Raw genomic sequence first — 21,183 nt, 5'->3', positions numbered from 1 at the left:
ATTTTCCAGGTTTGAGGAACACATACTGAACTGATTTTGACACCTGGAGATCCAATACTATAGTTTGGAAAATATGTTAAGGGAAGAGTTAGTACCATGAAAGAGGGAGAGAAGAAAAAGAAACCACAATATTTGATAGACACAGTCAATCTTAAGCAGTGTTCTCATTCCAGCCTATAGATTTCTCGGCCTTGACTTATTTCCTTAGACCAAGCTACTTGTCTCGCTTTTATAGCAAATTCAAATATCCCCCAAATACTGACTAGCATACTGATTCACATTTATTATATCCTTTTTTGCTCTTAATCCTAAACACAAAGATGAAATGGCTTACAGTACAAGTAGGCATCAAGCTTAGGTGGAAAACCAATCATTTGAAATGATTAAGTTGAGATGAAGAAGCTTTGTAGAATCCATACTCACAGGCCAAAAGGCTAGTGAGTGAACAGACTGTGAACAGCTCTGCCAGTACAGTCATGTTTAGGATGGCTGGTGACCCTGCTTCTCCTTCTTCTTCTAGTTTATGTTTCTTGGGAAAGAGAGAAAAAATAAAAGCCCCCAGTGATGAGTCACTTGATCTTACCACGTCAATCTCCGTGTTTGAATGTCCCATGTTACAAACGATGCAGCTATTCTTCATACGATCTAAATGCTCTCTGGTTACCACATTCTTATTACCTTAAAAACAGAAGAGATATCCACATGAAAAGGAATGAAGTTCAACTCTTTCTCATACCATATGTAAACTGAACTTAAAATGTGTCAGAGACTGAAATTTAAGAGTTAAAACTATAAAACTCTAAGCAAAGCATGAGAATAAATCTTTGTGACCTGGGTTAGACAATGGTTTCTTAGATAATAATACCTAAAGCACAAGTAACCAAAGGAAAAAATAAACTGACTACATTGAAATTAAAAACTATGTGCTGCAAATGATACCAATAAGAAAATGAATTGACCACCTACACAAAGGGACAAAATACTTGCAAATCATATATATGATAAAAACTCTTACAGATCAATAATAAAATTTCTACAGAACTCTTACAACTCAAAAATAAAACGACAACTCATTTTTTAAAAAAAGTTTTTGGCCACACCATGTGGCATGCAGGATCTTAGCTCTTGAACCAAGGGTCAAACCCTGCCTGCGTTGGGAGCTCCCCTGCATTCAGGGAGCACAGAATCTTAAACACTGGACCATTGGGGAAGTCCAAAAGACAACTCACTTTAAAAATGAGTAAAGGATCTGAATAAACATTTTCAAAAGATGTAAAAAAATGTGTTGACATGCACATGCAAAGATGCAAATCAATACCACAATGACACAATACTTCACACATACTAGGATGGCTAAAATCTAAAAATCAGAAAGTAACAAGTGTTGACAAGGATGTGGAGAAACTGTAACGCATGCATTGTTGGCAGGATGTAAAATAATGTTACAGGATGTAAAATAAGTTACTTTGGAAGGTTTGGCATTTCCTCAGAATGTTAAAAGTAGAGTTATCATATGATCCACTTGTAGGTATACATCCAAAAGAACTAAAGACATGTTCACAACAGACTTGCATACAGTGTTCATAGCAGCATTGTTCATAATAGCCAAAAAGTAAAAACAACCCAAGTGTCCATCGACTGAAGAATGAACATCACTGAAACGGGATATAATCTTAAAATGGAATGTTATCCAGCAATCAAAAGGAATGAAATACTGATACATGCTACAACATGCATGAAAGATGAAAATATTATGCTAGGGAAAAAATGCCAGTCACAAAAGAAAAACATATTGTATGATTGCTTATATGAAATATCCAGAATAGGCAAATCTATAGAGACACAAAATTTAATGGTAGCCTAGGGCTGGGGAAAGGTGGAGGGTAGAAAGAGGAGTGACTGCTAATGATGTAAGATTTCTTTTGGGGATGATAAAAAATGTTGTGGAATTAGATAATGGGATGTTGTACAACTTTAGTAAAAATCACTGAACTGTATACTTTAAAAGGTGATTTTTATGGTATGTAAATACATCTCAATAAAAAAATTAGATTCTGATGGTTGTATGACCCTGTGAATTTACTAGAAAACATTGAATTGTACACTTAGAGTGGGTGAAATGTATGGTAAATGAATTACATGTCAATAAAGTTACTTACAAAGAAAGGAGATTGATATGAAACAAGATTGATATGAAACAAGAACAGTTTCTTATGGTCCCTCTTTGCCCCCAACTCCCCCTTAGGCTATAAATTATAGTTTTATTCTTAAATATTCTGATTTTCCTCCTTTAAAATAGAGTAATAAAAGAAATGCAATATTCCAATGGAAAGATAATAGTATAAGGAAAGTACATAGGAAAGTAGTATAAGGAAAGTAGCTGTATCTCATTACTCTCTAAAACTCAAAACCTACCTCTTTGGAAATTAACACAGCCACCTTGCCCACTTTCTCCAACCATGAGAAATTTTGCTCTAGCCTTGCTTTAGTTATAAGGACTAGAAAGAAATACACATCACTTTTGGAAGTAAAAAATTTTTTAAAACATACAAATTTAAAATCTGGCTTCCCAAATAAAACTCATTGGTAGCCATCTGCTAGGTAGCTGAGGATGGATAGAGCTATAAAACAGTTAAAAGGGCTAGAGAGAAAGTTTCCTCTAGGGATGACCTAATGGTACACTTTGGGTCAGAGCTCTAAAGAGGTTAGAAGAACAGGAAAGATTGGTTTTGTGGACTACTATCTCTGGCTTTCAGAGTTTGGTTTTGTTTAGAGCATTTCCAGTCATTTTTCACTTGTTCCATGCAAGTGTGCCCAAATGCCATCCCATTGTAAGTGTCACAATCATACCTGTACAGGTAATAACAATATCCACTTGTCGGATGACCTCATTCAATTTCACCAGTCGAAATCCATCCATACTGTAGAAATAAAGTATGATCAGTTAACCTAAATAGGCAGCTGGGAAACCTTCTGCCACATAACCTCAAAAGCTAGTACCCAAGTTGCTTTGGTACCTACATCACTTTTTGATATGGCTGGACTATTCTTAGCAGTGAAAAATTCAAACTGCTTCCTTAGTTCACATAGGACAGAAATAAAAGGTTCTTTCTACCACTGGGACCTAATTCTTCCTGATAACAGAGAGACAGGGTTAACTGTGAAACCCCAATCAATTTCTAGAAAGCGTCGTTTTACTTGAACCTAGTACCCCACTGAAACTGCTCTCTCCAAGATCATCAATGATCTCCTAGATGCCAAAAGCAAATTTTTCTTAAGACTCTAATATTACTTGATTTCCTCTGTTACATTAAACATTATTTGCCTTCTTAAAACTCTATTGTCCTGGAGTCCATGATGCTGTTTTCTCTTGGTTTTCCTACTTTTCTGATTGCTCCTTCTTGATCTCAGTCAATCCTTAAATGTTGGTACTCTGTGGGGTGCTCTTTTCCTCTCTTCTTTCAGCACTTATCCACTCCTGCCCCTTGGATACAAATGATGCCTCACAGGTGACTTATTTTCACATTGATATCTTTAGCTTAGATCTCTCCAAAGCGTCAGAGCCATGGATCAAATTATCCACTGGATAGCTCCTCCTCTGGAGAAGGCAATGGCACCCCACTCCAGTACTCTTGCCTGGAAAATCCTGTGGATGGAGGAGCCTGGTAGGTTGCAGTCCATGGGGTTGCTAAGAGTCGGACACGACTAAGCAACTTCACTTTAACTTTTCACTTTCACTCATTGGAGAAGGAAATGGCAACCCACTCCAGTGTTCTTGCCTGGAGAATCCCAGAGACGGGGGAGCCTGGTGGGCTGACATCTATGGGGTTGCACAGAGTTGGACACGACTGAAGTGACTTAGCAGCAAGCAGCAGCAGCTCCTCCTCATGTCCCACAAGGACCTCAAACCTATTATCTTCCCCACACCACCAAGCCTATCTGTCTCTTCCATATTGTCTACCAACCCTATCTATCTCTTCTTCTATATTTTCTGTCTTAACCAACAGCATTGCTGTTCACCCAACTCTAAGAGTCAAACTATAATTTCCTAGCCTACTGCCTCTCCCTAGTTAAAAATGTCGCCAAATTGAGTTGATTCTTTTTCCTTAATTCCTTAAAACCTCTTTAATCTATACCGACTCAATACACATGAGTTTGAACAAACTCCAGGAGATGGTGAAGGACAGGGAAGCCTAGTGCACTGCAGTCCATGAGGTCATGAAGAGTCAGAAATGACTTAGTGACTTAACAACAATCTATTCCCTCTTCTCTATACAAGTAGGCCTGACATTCAGATTGTATTATTCCTTGCTATGGTAGACTCTGGCCCAATCTCATTGCCTCTAAGTTTATATCCAATTCATTTTGCAGAGTGATTTCCTGAAATGCAGTCTGGATCATGTCACTTGTCTGCTTAAAATATTAATACTTCATTGAAATTGCTTGGTATCAGGATAAGACAGGAAGACTTAAGTTGATATATGTGGGCAGCTCCATTAAGGTACTTCTAGCTTCTTAAATATAAACATGTCATGCTCTTTCCTTCCTAGGTGACCCGTGAAAATGTTCCCTGTACCTGGAACTTACTTTCAAACTAAGAAGTCACTTAAACAAGTTTCAAGACTCAGCTCTATTGACACCTCTTTCTGCCCTGACTTGCTCTTTTATTTATTTTTAATGGTCATTTTTTTTAAAATTGGAAGTTTTTAAATCTCCTGCCCTTTAGTTAGATATTCCTCCTTTGTGGCCCTACAGAAGCATGGGCTGTTTATCTCTATCATTGCCCTTATTACACTGCACGGTGGTTATTTGTCTGTGTGCTTCTGAAAGCAGGAATTTGTTTCATTCTTCTACTCATCCTATTCACCCTCAGCACAGAGCAGAGTACCTAACATAGAATAAGTGCTCAATTCATGTTTATAAGGTAGTTTGAATCAGTATCTCAATCAGTATTAAAGCATGTTTAGGTTTCTCTGATAAACCCTGAAAGTGCTAGAATGGTGACAGTTCCCCTTGTGTGCTGGAGCCTTGACTTAGACAAAGTCAACAACTCTGTTGGGCAAAACTGTGGGTTGATGGCTAGCATGTGTGAGGAGTGGCAGGCTAGGGGAAATGTCATACCTCATCTATCGTGGGTACCTTCCTCGGGCGGGTTAATGGTAAAGACTGGGGGGTTATTCAGGCTACAGACATGGGGACTGTGCAGTTGTTTTCAGGGACAGTGTGCTAAGTTGGCCAAAAAGTTCATTTCATTTTTTTCTAAGATTTTACCCAATATTTCTATCCTGCTGAGGGTGGCAGGAGACAATTTTAATAAGTTACCACTTAGTGGGCATTTATTATGTGACAGCCCCTCTACACTTTGCATAGTTATATATTTATTATATAACGTATGTGTTAGTCATTTAGTCATGCTCGACTCTTTGCAACACCATGGACTGTAGCCCACCAGGCTCCTCTGGTCCATAGGATTCTCCAAGTAAGAATACTGGAGTGGGTAGCCATTTCCTTCTCCAGGGGATCTTCTCGACCCAGGGATTGAACCTGGGTCTCCTGCACTGCAGGCAGATTCTTTACCATCTGAGCCACTGGAAGCATTATCATATGTAATAATTATATAATTATTTTCTGAACTTTCATAATTGAGGTAGATAAGATTACATACAATTTACAGATGAGAGAGGAACTATTTTTTTAATTTTAACTTTGGAATCATTTCAAGCTTAAGAATTATAAGCACAGTACAAACAACTCCTATGTATCCTTCAATCAGAGTTAGTAGATTTTACCCTTCACTTGATTTGTCTGACATTTCTTCCTGATCACACTGAGGTGATGCATCTGGGGGAGGCGTGTGACAGAAGTGCTCATTTGGGTGCACCACTTTGGAAAGGATCTGACGCCAGCCTATTTCTTTTTTGATCATTGTTTTCAAAGGGAGAGGGATGGCATGTGGAGCTGGGAAGGGGCTACCTGTTTTTTGACTCAAGGCGTCCCCTGTTATTGCTTCCACAGGAGTTCCAAATTCTAGCTTCCCTGATAGTCTCTGTTCTCCCAGAGCAGAGCTCCTAGAACTTTGAAAGATGGGTGCTTACAGTTAATACCAGCCTCTCAGGATCCAGGCCCCTCCAAGAGAAAATGTTGCGTTAACTAGGCCATTCTTTGGAGGCAGTTACAAGATCACATGTTAGACAGTGCTGCAAAGGAAAAAGCAGATCTCCTTATGCATGCTTACCAGGCTTGAAGAGCGCAGATGGGGTCGATCTCAGTCACGTACACAATGGAGCCCATAGCTTTCAAGGCAGCACAGCACCCCTTCCCGACCTGGAGAGAGGAGAAAGAACTCGTGATAAGGAAAGTCACGAAGAAAACAGCTCCTCAAAGCTTCTGGTGAAGTGTACCCCCCTTTCCGCCCCCCAAAGGGAATTTCACTGAATAGATTCATGCTTGGGGGACAATAGGAAAAAAAATAAATGAATGCATTTCATAAACAAACTCCTCAGCCCTGCTTAGCACATGCATGTGCACAAGTACACCCACACTCACGATTTATAATCAAAACACAAGCTAAAAGAACATCGCAAACAGCGCACTGGAACAGTCAGAAAATCAACTTAAGGAAAAAATAGCAAAAATGCAAAGGGAAAAAGCAAGATTGTACTTTAACTAGAGGGCTTCTGAAGTTACTTTTTTCCCATCTAAAATGGTAAATGAATGTAGTTTGATGTCTACAGAAATTAAAAATTCTAGTATATTTCCACAAAATACATTTTAAATTCCTAATAACTGAAAGATTAAACCTTACCTCTCCATAGCCACAGACCACCACCTGCTTCCCACCAAACATCATGTCTGTTGTTCTTTTAAGTCTATGCAGGAAGAAAAATTGAATCAGAAAAATGTCTAGTTTCTCCCTTAAGATTAGATTGAGTCCCTTTGTTTTGATGGTGGGTTTTTTTTTTTTTTGGTTTGGGTTTTTGTTTTGAATGTTGAAAGTAAGCCTGGTTACCATTCTAAAGAAACTATTTAATGACTATAAAGAAAAGTTCAATAAAATATGCATTTTCTTACTCCATGCTATCCAATCAATTCCATCTACATGTTGAGGGTTTTTTCTTTTTTTCCCCTTGTCCTGGGAGTGGTGCAAAAGGGAAGAAGCTATAGACCACAAAGTAACTTTTAAACATAAAAGCAATATATATTTATTATATAACATTTAGAATATATAATATTTGGAAATAAAGGTTAAAAAGTAAATAAAAATAATGTAATTTTATTTAGGAGGTGACAAAGCTCTGGCTTAATGTAAACTTTCTAGCTTACTGAATGAGATACATAAAATATAATGCTGATAAATGAGTCCTATATTAAGTAATATCAGAATGGCCAATAGGTCCCACATTAATTCAGGTAGGGTAACAGGCAACAAGGTGGAGAAGAGCCATGAAACATGCCAACATTGACTGCATAAGCATTGAGTTTTCCAGGCTGAGTCCTTTTCAGATGTGTTCTACTTCTTTGTCTCTGAGTCTCTATGAGGCTAGAATAAAGGTCCTTCATGTTTTCAGGCTCTCTTGGAAGAAGTTGTAGGAGCAGTTTCTGGTTTCTCTTTAGGTCTGGTTGATCTCCCTTCTCTAGGAAGCCCTGGCTAGGCAGAAGAAACTTTTCAACTAAAACCTGCCATTCTGAGACAGTTCTGACAAATATCTATGGGTCTTTCTACTCATCTATCTGGTTAACCTCTCCTGTTGAAAAGAGTTTAAAAATCCCCCAAGGGAAAGTAGAAATCTATCTTTTTAATGACTTGACAACTCCACTCACTAGGAACTAGTATAACTCTATGAACCCCGATGAGACTCAGTAACTATCAGTTAAGTGCAGAGGCAATTTCTGTTGAGTGATGAGGGTAACTCTAGCTTGGCAACTACCATATTCAAAAGTCATGGCTTAGAATGGTCCTGGACTGGCTCAGCACCAACATGGAAATCACTGGTGCCTGTGGTGTTCCAAACTGCCTGACGTTCAGACTAGTACTGTGGCCCACAGGCCCTTTCTTCACTTTTCCATTAACCTATATATGATGGAAACCATTTGGTTTGGGAATATTCTAAACCAACTTAATGCTTTCATACAGGGAATTATTGAGTCATCTTAGCAAGAAAGAAGAAATGTCAGGACACAAGTGTAGACAGCAACTGGGTTCTGGAAGAACACAGTTTTTGGTATATTATATCTAAGTAGATTTTTTTCAGACTTGTAGTCCTCACAGATTTGAAAAACTACAAATGCCTCTGGGAAATGACCCTTTGCTCACCACGATTTTCCACATGGTCAAAGAACTGTTATGATGGTTGTAACTTAAGTCATGACAACATGACCTGGAAAAGAAACACCAGGAACCTTTTCCTAAACCACCAAAGATGCTTACTTATACTGACTTTAGTTACTTCCAGGCCTGATAGGATGACAAAGTAAAAACTCTGTCACCAATAGACAGGAGCTGGTCTGATTTTTTAAGTAAAATAGATTCACTTGCAAGAGCGATAGCAATGGTAACTCTTATGTCATAAAATACTGTATATGATGTAATAGTGATAGCAAAGGTATATTTGGGTTATAAAATATTGAGTATGACATGGGTTATAAAATACTGTGTCTGAGATACAACTAGTTTCATCCTATAAGGTATATACATAGAAACAAAGAATACATTTTCAGAGTCTGTATACAGCTTAGAGGTGCTATACAAATCATTTCCAGAAACAACCAAAACCAAAAAATTTAGAACCTCAATTCAACAACTGAAGTTCACGCCAAAGATAACAATCCATTACCCATCAAGAATTGATTCACGGCAACAGTAGAGGTTGTCAAATTTCTGTTTCGTGACTGAGTCATTGACATTCATGGCTGGAACACACAGCTTCCCAGCTTTGGATAGCTGGTACAGCCTAAGGATAAAGGAAATAAAAAAGAACATAAAATAATGAGATATTCCAATCCATCAGTTTCATATCAAATTTTACAAATAAGTTAATTGAGTAGGCATGAGAGCCTGAGACACAACTAGTTTCATCCTATACAGCATATATAGAGAAACAGAGAATACTTTTTCCAGAGTCTATATACAGCTTAGAAATAAAGATCTTAATCAAAAGGCACATGGGGAAAATCTTTGACCCACCTCTAAATTTTAAGGATTAAAATGTAAAACTTTAAATTGCTTATTAATTTTATTTCTCTTTTTAATTATAAGAGAAACTTTTAAGTACTGTTTTAATCCCCACTACTCTAAAGCAACAATTTTAACTTTCAAATAGTCTCAATCTTATAATTTCAGTATACACACCTACAAATATATATATCTACATGCATACTAAGTTGCTTCAGTCATGTCTGACTCTATGCAACCCTGTGGACTGTAGACCACCAGGTTCTTCTGTCCATGGGATTCTCCAGGCAAGAATACTGGAGTGGATTGCCATTCTGTTCTCCAGAGGATCTTCCTGACCCAGGGATCAAATCCACACCTCTTACATCTCCTGCGTTGGTGGGTGGGTTCTTTACCACTAGCACCACCTTGGAAGTCCATATATCTATATATAAGGGTTATTTTTTTTTTAAATTCAGTCAACTAAAAATTAGAACCAGATGTTTTATTCAAAACTCACCCCTTTCTAGAAGTTTGAAAATTTGGGACGATTCATAGTTTTATATATTCAAAAAGATCACAATATAATGAAGCAGTGTTAGTAGCTGATTCAGAATTTATTTCCCCAAAACTTTCATACTTTATCTCTTTCTGGGTAAATAATAGGAAACAGAAATGGTTACAATTGTATTTAGGGAATTAAGACTCATTTGAGAAACAGAACCCTAAATACTTGCTCTCTATGTATGAATGTAAGCTCTCTGAGGGACCAGGATTTTTTTTCCCCACTGCGAAATCCCTAGCATGGTTTTTAGAGCAGTTATTGGTTCAATGCAGAAGTTCAATAAGTGAATTTGTCCAAAAAAGACAAGCAGTCATTGTATTACAATGCTAGAAAACATGAGGCCCACACTTGTTCCCCTATCCACTCCTCACTATTTTAAGTTTGTTATTTGTGTTGTTAATTTAAAACACAAGTATGTAGATTTGGATCTCATCATTTCAGAGCATCATTATAATTTTTAATATAATGTAGTCTATAACTGGACTTCCCTGGTGGCTCAGTGGAAAAGAATCCACCTGCCAATGCAGAAGACTTGGGTTTGATCCCTGGGTCGGGAAGATCCCCTGGAGAAGGAAACTGCAACCCACTCCACTATTCTTTCTGGGAAAACCCCATGGACAGAGAAGCCTGGTGGGCTACCATCCATGGACCTGCAAAAAATTGAACATGACTTAGCAAATAAACAGCAACAACAATTCTGTAAGTATGTGATTACATGAACATATGTCCAGGCTGCATAAAGCCAGCATGCCTATGTCAAATCTTACCTATGGACTCCGGTAACACTCTCCTCCACTATGCCCTTGATTTTCTTAAACATGTTGGGATACTTCTTATAAATCCAGTGAGTAAGATCCCCTCCATCATCCAAGATCTGGAAAAATAAGCATCAATAATGTCATATTTAAAATTTTGTAAATGGTTATACCAAGTAATTTACATTGGTCATTATACAGAAGAAAACAGTAGTGAGATGAAAGGTCAACTGTAATTCTCACAGCCAAGTGAACTTCCCAAATGACATACCTACTAGGATCAAACTATATAGCCATGCAATGAGGATTTTCATATGGAGTAATAGCTTAAGTGATTATATAGACCACTAGCTCTTGACTGTAGATAGTCAGAAAGCTTAAACCTAATAGCATATTTGTATTAGTTAAATTCAGGACTTTGAATATAATCAGTGAAAGCTTAGTAAAACCAGATAATTAGTCTCTCTCCCAGAACAATGGCTTAGAAAACTGTATTTGTTAATCCTTTACTTCTCCCAAAGTACAGGCATTCTCCTACCCAAAATGCTCAGGCAGCACTGTAGGGTTTTGCCTAGCACAACCTCACACTCTCTATAAACCAAATTAAAAATAACTAGGGAACTGTGCAGCATGTAGGTGTGCAAGCATGCCTCTGAACAGCTCATCACTATTTCAGGTTGGGATTAAAGACAAACACAAAGCTGTGCCCACTGGAGCTTTCATCAGCAGAGGAAAATTTCTGAATTATAAATAAGCTAAAGAAAGATCAGTTTAGAATACGATTAGGCAGTAGGCTGTGGCATTTCAGCCCTTTACCTAGCTGTCAGAAATGCTTGGCAGGACTTTCCAAATTGTCAAATCCACTCTCCCAGAAAGACCAACAGGACTGAGCTGCCCTCTGCTGGCACATGCCCATTCTGCAGTTCCATCAGTTAACCCCACTACAAGTGTCAAGGTGCCATCCTGGATCCCTGCCTACACACAATCTCCAACCTTGTGTCTAATACCTGACCTCTCTTTTTTGCTTCTGCCCTTGTTTTTTTGTTTTGTTTTGGGCTGCACCACTTAGCTTGTGGAATCCTAGTTCCCTGACCAGGGACTGAACCCAGGCCCTTGGCAGTGAGAACATGGAGTCCCGACCACTGGACTGCCAGGGAATTCCCAACTTTGCTCCTACTGTTGATCTGTTTTCTCTGATTCCATCAAATCTTATTTGAGAGCAGAGATCCAAGGCTGGACTCACTCTTACACTTGCTCCATACTGTAAAGTCAGTGCTCTGTTTTTCTTGTGGTAGAAATCCTCAGAACAGAGTCCCTAAGGGACTGCATTTCTCTCTCCCTGTTTACATGTATGAAATCCCTCATGGAGTTTTTCCTTGCAGCCTCTGATCCCTAGAATACAAAATATGCTATACAGGAAAGACTATCTTAGAATAACTATTCTCATCCGCTTTTTCCTTTTAACAAAGATTTCAAATACAGGCAGGTGGTTGCTATCCCTAATATTTATTTAATGAATAGAGCCTATAATTCTCAGCCTGTCATTCTACTGCAGAAAATTCTTGTTACCCAGGTATCTTCCTGAGGTTGGCGAGCAAGTAAAAGTACTAGATCTTTACAGGATCCAAAAAAGATGGTGGGTACTGTTTTCTGGGGTCACAGTTCTTATCCTTGTCTTACTCACTTTGTCAGCCTTTCCAGCAGTTTGTGCTGATCTACAGTCTATAAATGCTTGCTATGTACAATACCCTGTCCTCCCTATGATTGTGACTATACAATTAATGTTTTATTCCCAGTAGAACCTCTGTCAGTCACACTCCGTTCTGGCACTGTTAAACTCTGATGGAATGAGCTGACTCATCGTGCAGCCAACTCCTCCCTCCCTTTGAGGATACAAAGGTTTTAATCCAGTTTTCCTCAAATCAACCCTTGGTGCATTGTGACCTGCATCACAGAATCTAGAAAGACAGGCTGCTTCTCCCTCTGTCTCCCAGGTGAAGCCTGCTCTGCAGTCTTTAGCAGCAAGTAATAGTTGGACCAGAGCTTCAAGGATTCTTGTTTTTAGTTGATTTCCTTAATTTCTCATCTCACTCCTATCCAGAAAGGTTTGCAAAGTAGGAGTGCATCGTATTTGTGCAGCTCTGCACTTCCCCTTATGAATCTAAGATGCTATCAGCCTTCAGGCACTTTAAAAAAAGTTAAACAAAAATAAAAACTAAGCAAAAATTAAAAGCCCCAACTTCCTAAGGGGAGAAATGAATAAAGAAATTTGAACTTGGAATCCCTTCAGGTTTACTATAAATTTAGCATGTGATTCTAGAGAGAAAGCGATGTACCACAAGAGCTGTGTGTGTTGGGGGAGGTGCTGGTGAGCAGTGTTGGGGGATAATAACTCATTCATCTTACTTTTTAACCAGTCATGTGTGAACCCGGAGCAGTATTTTAAAGTTGCTGATGAATATGAGCACTTCTAAGATCAACACTGACAATTATAAGCACTTTGAGGCTATAAAGAGGTTTAATATTCTCGGGATGTCCTAAGCATAAGCATCTAGTTCTGCTGGAAGCCCAAGTACATCAGATGAAAAAGGAAACATTTTCCTTCCTTCCTTCCTGTTGGGAAACCCTTTCCCAGACCACATCCTCCCTCCCTGTACCCCCAGGTCCCAATGAACTGTGCTAACAGAAATCTAACACACCATGTTTGGCTGCCAGCCCTCCACATTCACACATCTATCAATGCACCACCAGAAGTCATCTTCTGACTCTCCTTTCCAGGCAAACACAGGAAATCCTGAGAAAAAAGAACAAAGAGAAACCATTAAAGCCTGAAAAAAGGGCTGACCCTCAGTTTTGGCAAGAAGATGAGATGCTAGTTTTTCCTAGTTCCAAACTTGTTCTGCTGTACTTCTTAGGCTGACATTCTTCACTGATTAAATATTGTCTTCAGCCCCTTTATCCATTCCTTCACCTTTGGTAGTCATTTTATTCTTGTTAGACCAAAGAGGACAAACAAAAGGGCCAAGAGTATGATGGATGCTAAAATTATGACTAAACGTAAAAAAGAGGAAACTAGAAATATATACTTCATCATCTAGTCCAACTAGAATCCCCACCATTTCCCAACTACATTTTGATCTTTTTTTGCTTCTCTACCTTAGTCATTCCACCTTCTTCATCAGGAAAACTCTTACACTCTTCTCCCTCTGTTCAAATGCTGCTATACTTCACTGGCCAGTTAAGTGTCATGTTCCTAATGAAGTCTTATTAACTCAGCTGTAGGTGATCGCTCATGGAATCTGATCTTTTATTAGCCCCTCGCTGGTACACTGAATGTGGGTTATGATCTGTTGTGGCATTATCATATATGTCCTTGTATTATCATTGTTTGTATATGTGTCTTTTCTCCTTAACTACAATATAATGTTCTGAGTGCAAAGACTCTCTTATTTGCCCTTAGAGTCAGTCAATAAGCATTTGTTGAAAAAAAAAAAAGAAATGAATGTATATGTACAATTAATTGAACTACATATTTATATATGTGTACTTTCTATACATAATTTATACATTAATAAAAATTTTACAAATCAATGAATGTAAATGAAAGAACAAATGAAATGTTGACAGTGTTTGCAAAAGGAGAGATATACATGCAATACAGAACTTTCCCAGAATTTCTCAAGAGCTCTGAAGCAAATTTTTTGTACCCTGATCTGTGTTGTGCTATTAGAGAGGGAGCGCAAGAAACCGGCAATGTCCAAATTTCTCTATTTCTTTTTTTCTAACACAGTCATTTATTTTTCTCGCCATTGCCAAACATCCCCCAAATCTTACTCACCAGAAAGTAACAGAGCTTCTCCATTTTCCTCCCTGACAATCCTCATGAATGGTAAGGGCTTTAAGGGAGCAACTGCCAATGACAATGTCGAGTGGACAGACCACATCCTTCCTTTGTTTCAAAACTACCTGTTCTGGCAGTATCCCAACCAGGTTTCAACGCTCCTGTGTCTCAAAGTGGTATTCACAAAAGCCCACATTTTAAGGCTATATGGAGGAGCACAGAGAACAGCTAATAGTGGTAATAGCCTTTTAGATTTTGAAAAGGCACTATTGGTCCACATCAGGGTTAAGGGTCTTTGGCTTTTAATGTGGTGTAAGCCACAAAAACTGGCAATAATATAGAAGACCAATATTTATGGAAAAGGGGAAGAGAATTCAGAAATACAACAACAGAGCTGCTCTAATCAATGCTCTAGGAAAAGCCATCCTGAAGGAGAAACAGCCTAACAGATAGTATCGGCTAGGCATGAGGTTCAGAAAAAGAACTTTTCTTTCCAACTCCAGATAGGTATCTACACCTGGTGTCAAAGTGTCAGGTTATAAAGAAGACAGAACACAATGTCTAAAAAAGAGGGTAGAGGACAACATTCTCAGAAAATGCAGAGACAGACCTTGGCGAAAGGGAGATACGAGGACTTAACAGAGTGCAGACTAACGGTCAGGTCAAGTCCAGGGGAGAGGAATGTGCACCTTGGCTACCAATCTTCATGGTAGTACCAGCAATATTAGCGTTCTGTGGCAAATACCAGAGGCAAGGGAACTCCCTGGTGGTCCAGTGGCTAAGACTCTGCACTCCTGATATAGGGGGCCTGGGTTCGATCCCTGGTCAGGGAACTAGATCCCACATGCCACAACTAAGATTCTATGCAGCCAAATAAATAAAAATAAATGTTTAATGTTTAAAAAAAATATATCAGAGGCAAAAGGGTATTACTTCTCAAGCCTCAAAACTGCAGGAACAAGATAAATTGCAGGAAAGTTGATCTGAGGTGGTATATATTTGTGCTGCTTTCATCTTTCCAGTCATTTTATGTGAGACATATTTCTCCTAAGGCTGAATAACATGCCTGTGGGTCTGGTTACTTACTGCCATCTGGGACAAAGTATTTCCCAGGAAAACTTGTGTCCAGCGGGTCTAGCTTTATTATTCTAAGTATTTTCTCACTTTCAATCCTAAAACCACAATGAGACAATAGCTTCCATAAATTCTGTCACCCAGGCAGACAGGGGAATCTTATTAAAGGAGTGACAACAGTTCTAGGTTCTAGGCTTGTTATATCACAAATACAAAATCATCAATCGGTATGGTTTTAAAAAGTTAGTTTTTGGAGAAGGGAATGGCAATCCACTCCAGTATTCTTGCCTGGAGAATCCCAGGGTCAGCGGAGCCTGGCAGACTACAGTCCATGGGGTCACAAAGAGTCAGACAGGACTGAGTGACTAACACTACTAAAAGCCTAGCTGATACCACACTTAAAGCTGAGCAGTTGCTTAGGTTCTTTGGTCTGTGGGCTGAGGGATGGAACTGTTCACAAGTGGAGATGTGCTAGGTTTAAAGTCAGCTTTGTAAAACCATTCTGGAATAAATCTCAACTGGAAAAGTGGAAAAAAAAAAGTTTGGAATCATTTTATAAGATAGATGATGGAGTAACTACAGAATCAATGGCACTTCCAAGAACATTCTATACCCCAGTATAAAAAGGTTAATTGAACAGGTTTCTTGGTCTTGTACAGGGCAAGTAGATCTTAAGGGGGAGCTCTTTGAGCACGATGAGAGAAAATAGGGGGACTCCAATGAGAATATCAGTAAAATCTATCAAAAAGGAGATGGGGGTGGGGGTGATGAAGGGTTCACAGGAATGAGTAGAAGAAACAGTGAAATTTATACTGGAGGAAGAACCTGAGAGTGTTACAGCCTTACACAAACAGCTGAAATAGTAAATTTCTCTTTACTCGGCTCCCGTGACTCAGGCCTCTCCACACAGGTCCCTGTGACAACAGCCTTCCATCCACTCTCCCAGGAGTGTTTTCACACTGACTGCCTATTTCTTTCCTCATTTATGATTCATCTTTGGGGACTTGACTTTCTGGAACTGTGTTGGCACTGGCTCCTGCTCTGGTTCTCTAGAGTATGTACATCTCTACAGGATGTCGCCACTAGCAGTTCCTCATGACTCCTGCTGTGATCCTTCCCCACTCTAAGACTCGGCTCTGTCTCAGGAAGCTTAATGCCGGGCTGCTGCTGCCTTAGAAACCATCGGCTCCTGGGCTTCCGCCTCTGCTTTTCTTCTTCTTGCTGTCGCTGTTTTATCTTCTTCACCAGTTTCTCAAAGCTTTCAGTTGCTGTTGGGTTGACAACAAACCAGTCCTCAGAGTGGACAGTCAATGTGATACCCAACACCACTCTCTGACACAAATTCTTTCTGATGGAGAAGACACCTGTATTTTTCAGCCACAAGCCTTCCCAATGTACAAGAGCCCAGGTGAGCTTTAAGACCAGATACACTACTGTAGACAGCCTCACAACCCTGGTTAGGACACTGAATGCGATTATATTTTTTTATATCTGACTTCTATTTGTGTAGTACTTCTTGGCTGAAGGTCAGTAGCCCAGGACGAGTATATTTTAACTTTCAATTATCAGGTACCAGATCCTGAAGCACCTTTCTCTTAGGCCATTCCTTGGCCAGTTCAGCAGAAGCCAGTTCCTGCAGGTGGTATACAGCTATCTGCCTCTGAGCTTGGCCTCCGCTCTTTGACTCCAAGAGTCATTTCCTTCAAACACTCTGGCTGTCCTGATTCTGGAAAGAAGGATATAGGACTATGCTCTGACCTCAGGTGATATACGAGTTCAATCTTCAATCTACAGGGCTTTCCACAGTGGTGACATTTCAGGGTCATCTTCTCCAGCTCAGCAGACCTTTTGCCACATTTTCTCACATGGTATAGATATCCCATGATGCTGGTGGAGCTACTAGAGCAACTCTCATGTGTGCATCTCAGCTTTCCCAGTTTCTTGAGAACTGTTCAGAGACGTTCCCTCTCACTTGGCTCATCTATTTCATCTCCAGCCTTTAAAATGGGGAAGCTATTATGATTTACCATGACATGATACTTCATCCCTGCTAGTGAATGAAGCTGTTTCCAACAATGATGATAAGTAAACATTTACTGTTTGCAGTTTCCATGTGTTTCTTTAAGCTGTCTGTGGTCTTTTTCCCCACTACCTGGCAGGTAGGACAGGAGACACTGCCTTTATCCACAATATTTAAGTACCACTGTTCCTCTAAACTGCCTGCTGCATAAGCTGGTGGTTCCTTCCGAATACAGCAAGTCTGGGCTTTGGGATTAAGGTTGAGCTTTAGGTTGCTGCTTCCTCCCATAAAGCAAAGCTTATGCTTCTTCTGAGGAAATTCTCTGATGGTCTTCATCTTCATCCTGCCTGGGTTTCCTTTTTCCTTTGGTTGATGCTCCATCTGACCCTTCTACATGGGAAGCAGCAACTGACTTGATCCTTCTCATCTTCATCCAGTAGGTAGATTTTCGGAAGGATGCTAGAAAATCACTCACTGGTTCACGAAGCAGATGATGAGCCACTTAAGGAGTCATCGTGAGGGACAGTGTACTGGAAACTATTATCCTTTAAGGGTTCTACTATTCTTAGTTTCCATTATCCTCGTGCTTCTCTGCTGCTTAAAGGGGTCCCGGGGTAGCGGGCACTGCACCGAGTCTGGAAGACATCACTCCCTCTCCTCGCCTAACAAATTCACCCAAGGGCTCCAGCCAGACCAACGCCACTTCTGCTCTCCTCTCCACTCCCAGATGTGGAGTCGGGGCCGCGAGCCCTCTCTGTTTCTTTTGTCCTTCAAGTGTCAGTGGCTGTTGTGTTCGAATATTAGCCTGCCAGGTCAGGTCCTGTTTAGTGCTAAAGCAGAAGCACCAAACATTAAATCAGAGCACACTGCTGAAAAAACCAGTAGGACCACAAAATTATATCTGAAGCATTTTCTTTTCTAATCCATATGACCTTGAAAGTGAAAGTCGCTCAGCCGTGTCCAAGTCTTTGCAACCCCATGGACTATACAGTCCATGGAATTCTCCAAGCCAGAATACTGGAATGGATAGCTGTTCCTTTCTTCAGGGGATCTTCCCAACCCAGGGATCAAACCCAGGTCTCCTGCATTGCAGGCAGATTCTTTACCAGCTGAGCCACCAGGGAAGCCCCATGTGACCTTAGACAGTGAACAGTGTTCACTGGTGCTCTAATATTAGTAAGGCAAGGCAAAGTATTAACTAATAATGGAATATTAGACATAAGAAGATATTTGTGACTGTAAAGCAACACAGTTACCTTGATTATATTTAACAAAAAGAAGTTCAGAAAGAGAGAAACCTCATCAAGAATAGGGACCCACCAAAATATGGAAACAACCTAAGTGTTCATCAACAGATGAATGGATAAAGATGTGGTATATATTATATATATATATAAAATAGAATATTGCTGAGCCTTGAAAAAAGAATGAAATAATGCCATTTGCAGCAACATGGATGGACCTTGAGATTATCGTACTAAGTAAATTAAGTCAGAGGAAGACAAATATTAAATTACATCACTTATATGTGGAATCTGAAAAACAGTATACATGAACTTATTTACAAAATGGAAAGACTCACAGACACAGAACACAACTTATGGCTACCAAAGGGGAAGGTGCAAGACAGGCAAAATTAGGAGTATGGGATTAACAGATACACACTACCATATATATATATATATATATGGTATATATATCTTACATATATATATATATAAGATAAACAACAAGGATTTACTATATAGCATAAGAAAATACATTCAATGTCTCATAATAACCTATAGTGAAAAAGAACTGGAAAAAGAATATATAGGTGTGCATATGTGTGTACACACACTTTACTGTATACCTGAAACTAATACAATATTGTAAACCAACTATACTTCATTTAGAAAAAAAGAATATTTCTTCCAAGACAACTTTAAATGCCAACTTTCCTTATAGATTTACATTGAAACAATGGAACTTTTTGGAACCTTTAGCCAGAGACAAAGAGAACGTGCAAAAGGTCTCACCACTTTCTGCTAGAGCAGCAGCCACTTCGTTGAGGGTGGAATAGATGTTGCAGGCAGCCCATCGGCACTGTGCTCCCAAAGCTCCCAGAGTTTCCATAAGCACCTGTATTAAAGAAACAGCAGGAGATGAGCAAGCACAGGCCAAACAGCTGGTCAAGGAATTAAGTTTATATATCTGACAATGAGAAAGTACATTAGGAATAACTAACACCAGTGTTATTTTCAACTTGTGTTTTACAGAAACTTCAGCACTTTGAGAATGGGGCAAGGGTTGAGGGGAGGCATGAGGAAGGTTCCCACTGAGCTGTATGCTTTTATTCATTTAACCTATTGGTCCTCTCTACAAGAGTCAATTAAACCAAGGATTTCAGAGCCACACATCTTTTTAAAAACCACCAGATCATAATTCTGCTTCTCTTTAGGATGTAGAAAGCTGAAAGAGAAGCTTCCACTGTAAAAACAAGAAAAAGCTGCATAATCTACAAAACCGTAACTTTTAAAGAGCCGAGCTCATAAGGCAACCAAGGACAGAGAGCGGCAAATCCCTTTAGGGAGAGAGGGAACACAGTTTCATCCTCGTCAGAGTGCAGGAGGAAGAGGTGGCTGTCATACAACAGAGTAAGAAAAAACTGACTACAATTTTAATGAATTAGTAAAGACTGAGTGTGGGAAAGTATCAATATGTCAGTTTGGAACATCTGGTGGCCTGAGCCACAGTGAGATTTCATACTCACGTGAAAGCTCTTTTCTAGGGGCTTCCAACCAGAGCTCACAAAAGAGACTGGGGGCAGGGAGCTGAGTGCCTGTACTCAATGAAAAGCATGAAATCTGGGCACTTTCCCAGTCTTCTCTCAGAGGAAGCAAACGTCCTAAACTGTAGCAAGAAGAGCAGGAATTATGCCTGCCATGAGGGGCAAGACAAAGACCCATTGCTTCTGGGGGTGGGTAGAAGCAAAAACTTTCTGCTCCTTGGGAAGCAGCTGAAAACCCTCTTGGGCCCAGGACCCTACACTGATAGAAAGTAAAAATCCACTGATTCTCCAGGAGGGACAGGAAAATATCTCTGCTCAAGACCTACCACAGGAGAACACTGGAACCCACCAAAAAAAGATACCCCATGGCCAAGGACAAAGGAGAAGCCACAATGAGAAGGTAGGACGGGCGTAATCACATTAAAATCAAATCCCATACCCACCAGGTGGGCGACCCACAAACTGGAGAACAATAATACCAAGAAGTTCTGACACTGTTGTAAAGATTTTAGGTGCCACACCAGACTTACCAATGTGGGGATCCGGCAAAGGGACTGATAATCTCCAGGGAATCTGACTTTCAAGGACAGTGGTATTTGATTATAGATCTACCACAGATACAAGGAAAAATTTGGCTGTTATAGACAGGAGTGGCGGGAACACTGAAAAAGTCCTGTCTTCACAGAGGCCGGCCTAAGACTGAGATTGGACCAGAAAACTTTAAGAACCCCAATTGCTCTCACTATGAGCCTAGCTCCAGAAAACAAGGAGCAGCATTCTTCTGCTGCAGGGGGGACATGCACTTGAAGAGAGAGCCCCACTGTGGCAACCATGTGCAGAAGCAGTTGACAGCCTGAGGGTGGAGCAGAAAAATTGAGGGCCCTCTGGCTTGGAGGAATTTGTAGCCTTGGGTACAGAACAGAATTGAAATCCAGACCAGTTCATGACAATACTGGGAACTAACATACTACCATTCAATATAAAAGTTCAAGACACCAAAAAAGTGA

General features: G+C 39.8%; 1 protein-coding gene and 1 pseudogene across 7 annotated transcripts in view; both read right to left on the bottom strand.

The window, feature by feature from the left end:
• AHCYL2 (adenosylhomocysteinase like 2) overlaps positions 1 to 21,183 on the bottom strand; it is a 183,665-nt gene that overhangs the window by 14,013 nt on the left and 148,469 nt on the right. For all 7 annotated transcript variants that reach the window (XM_065938737.1, XM_065938738.1, XM_065938740.1 and 4 more), the window contains exons 5-12: positions 19,425 to 19,527; positions 13,171 to 13,265; positions 10,484 to 10,590; positions 8,835 to 8,951; positions 6,806 to 6,869; positions 6,236 to 6,324; positions 2,851 to 2,921; positions 584 to 678 (exon numbers count right to left, since the gene is read on the bottom strand). In XM_065938737.1, the coding sequence (XP_065794809.1) occupies positions 584 to 678; positions 2,851 to 2,921; positions 6,236 to 6,324; positions 6,806 to 6,869; positions 8,835 to 8,951; positions 10,484 to 10,590; positions 13,171 to 13,265; positions 19,425 to 19,527 (741 nt within the window). The remainder of the gene's footprint in view (positions 1 to 583; positions 679 to 2,850; positions 2,922 to 6,235; positions 6,325 to 6,805; positions 6,870 to 8,834; positions 8,952 to 10,483; positions 10,591 to 13,170; positions 13,266 to 19,424; positions 19,528 to 21,183) is intronic.
• Positions 16,354 to 18,052, bottom strand: LOC136171133 (zinc finger protein 512-like; annotated as a pseudogene).

The sequence above is a fragment of the Muntiacus reevesi genome, chromosome 6 (assembly GCF_963930625.1).
Source record: "Muntiacus reevesi chromosome 6, mMunRee1.1, whole genome shotgun sequence".
Classification (NCBI taxonomy): domain Eukaryota; kingdom Metazoa; phylum Chordata; class Mammalia; order Artiodactyla; family Cervidae; genus Muntiacus; species Muntiacus reevesi.
This window is presented reverse-complemented; position numbering and strand designations above follow the sequence as displayed.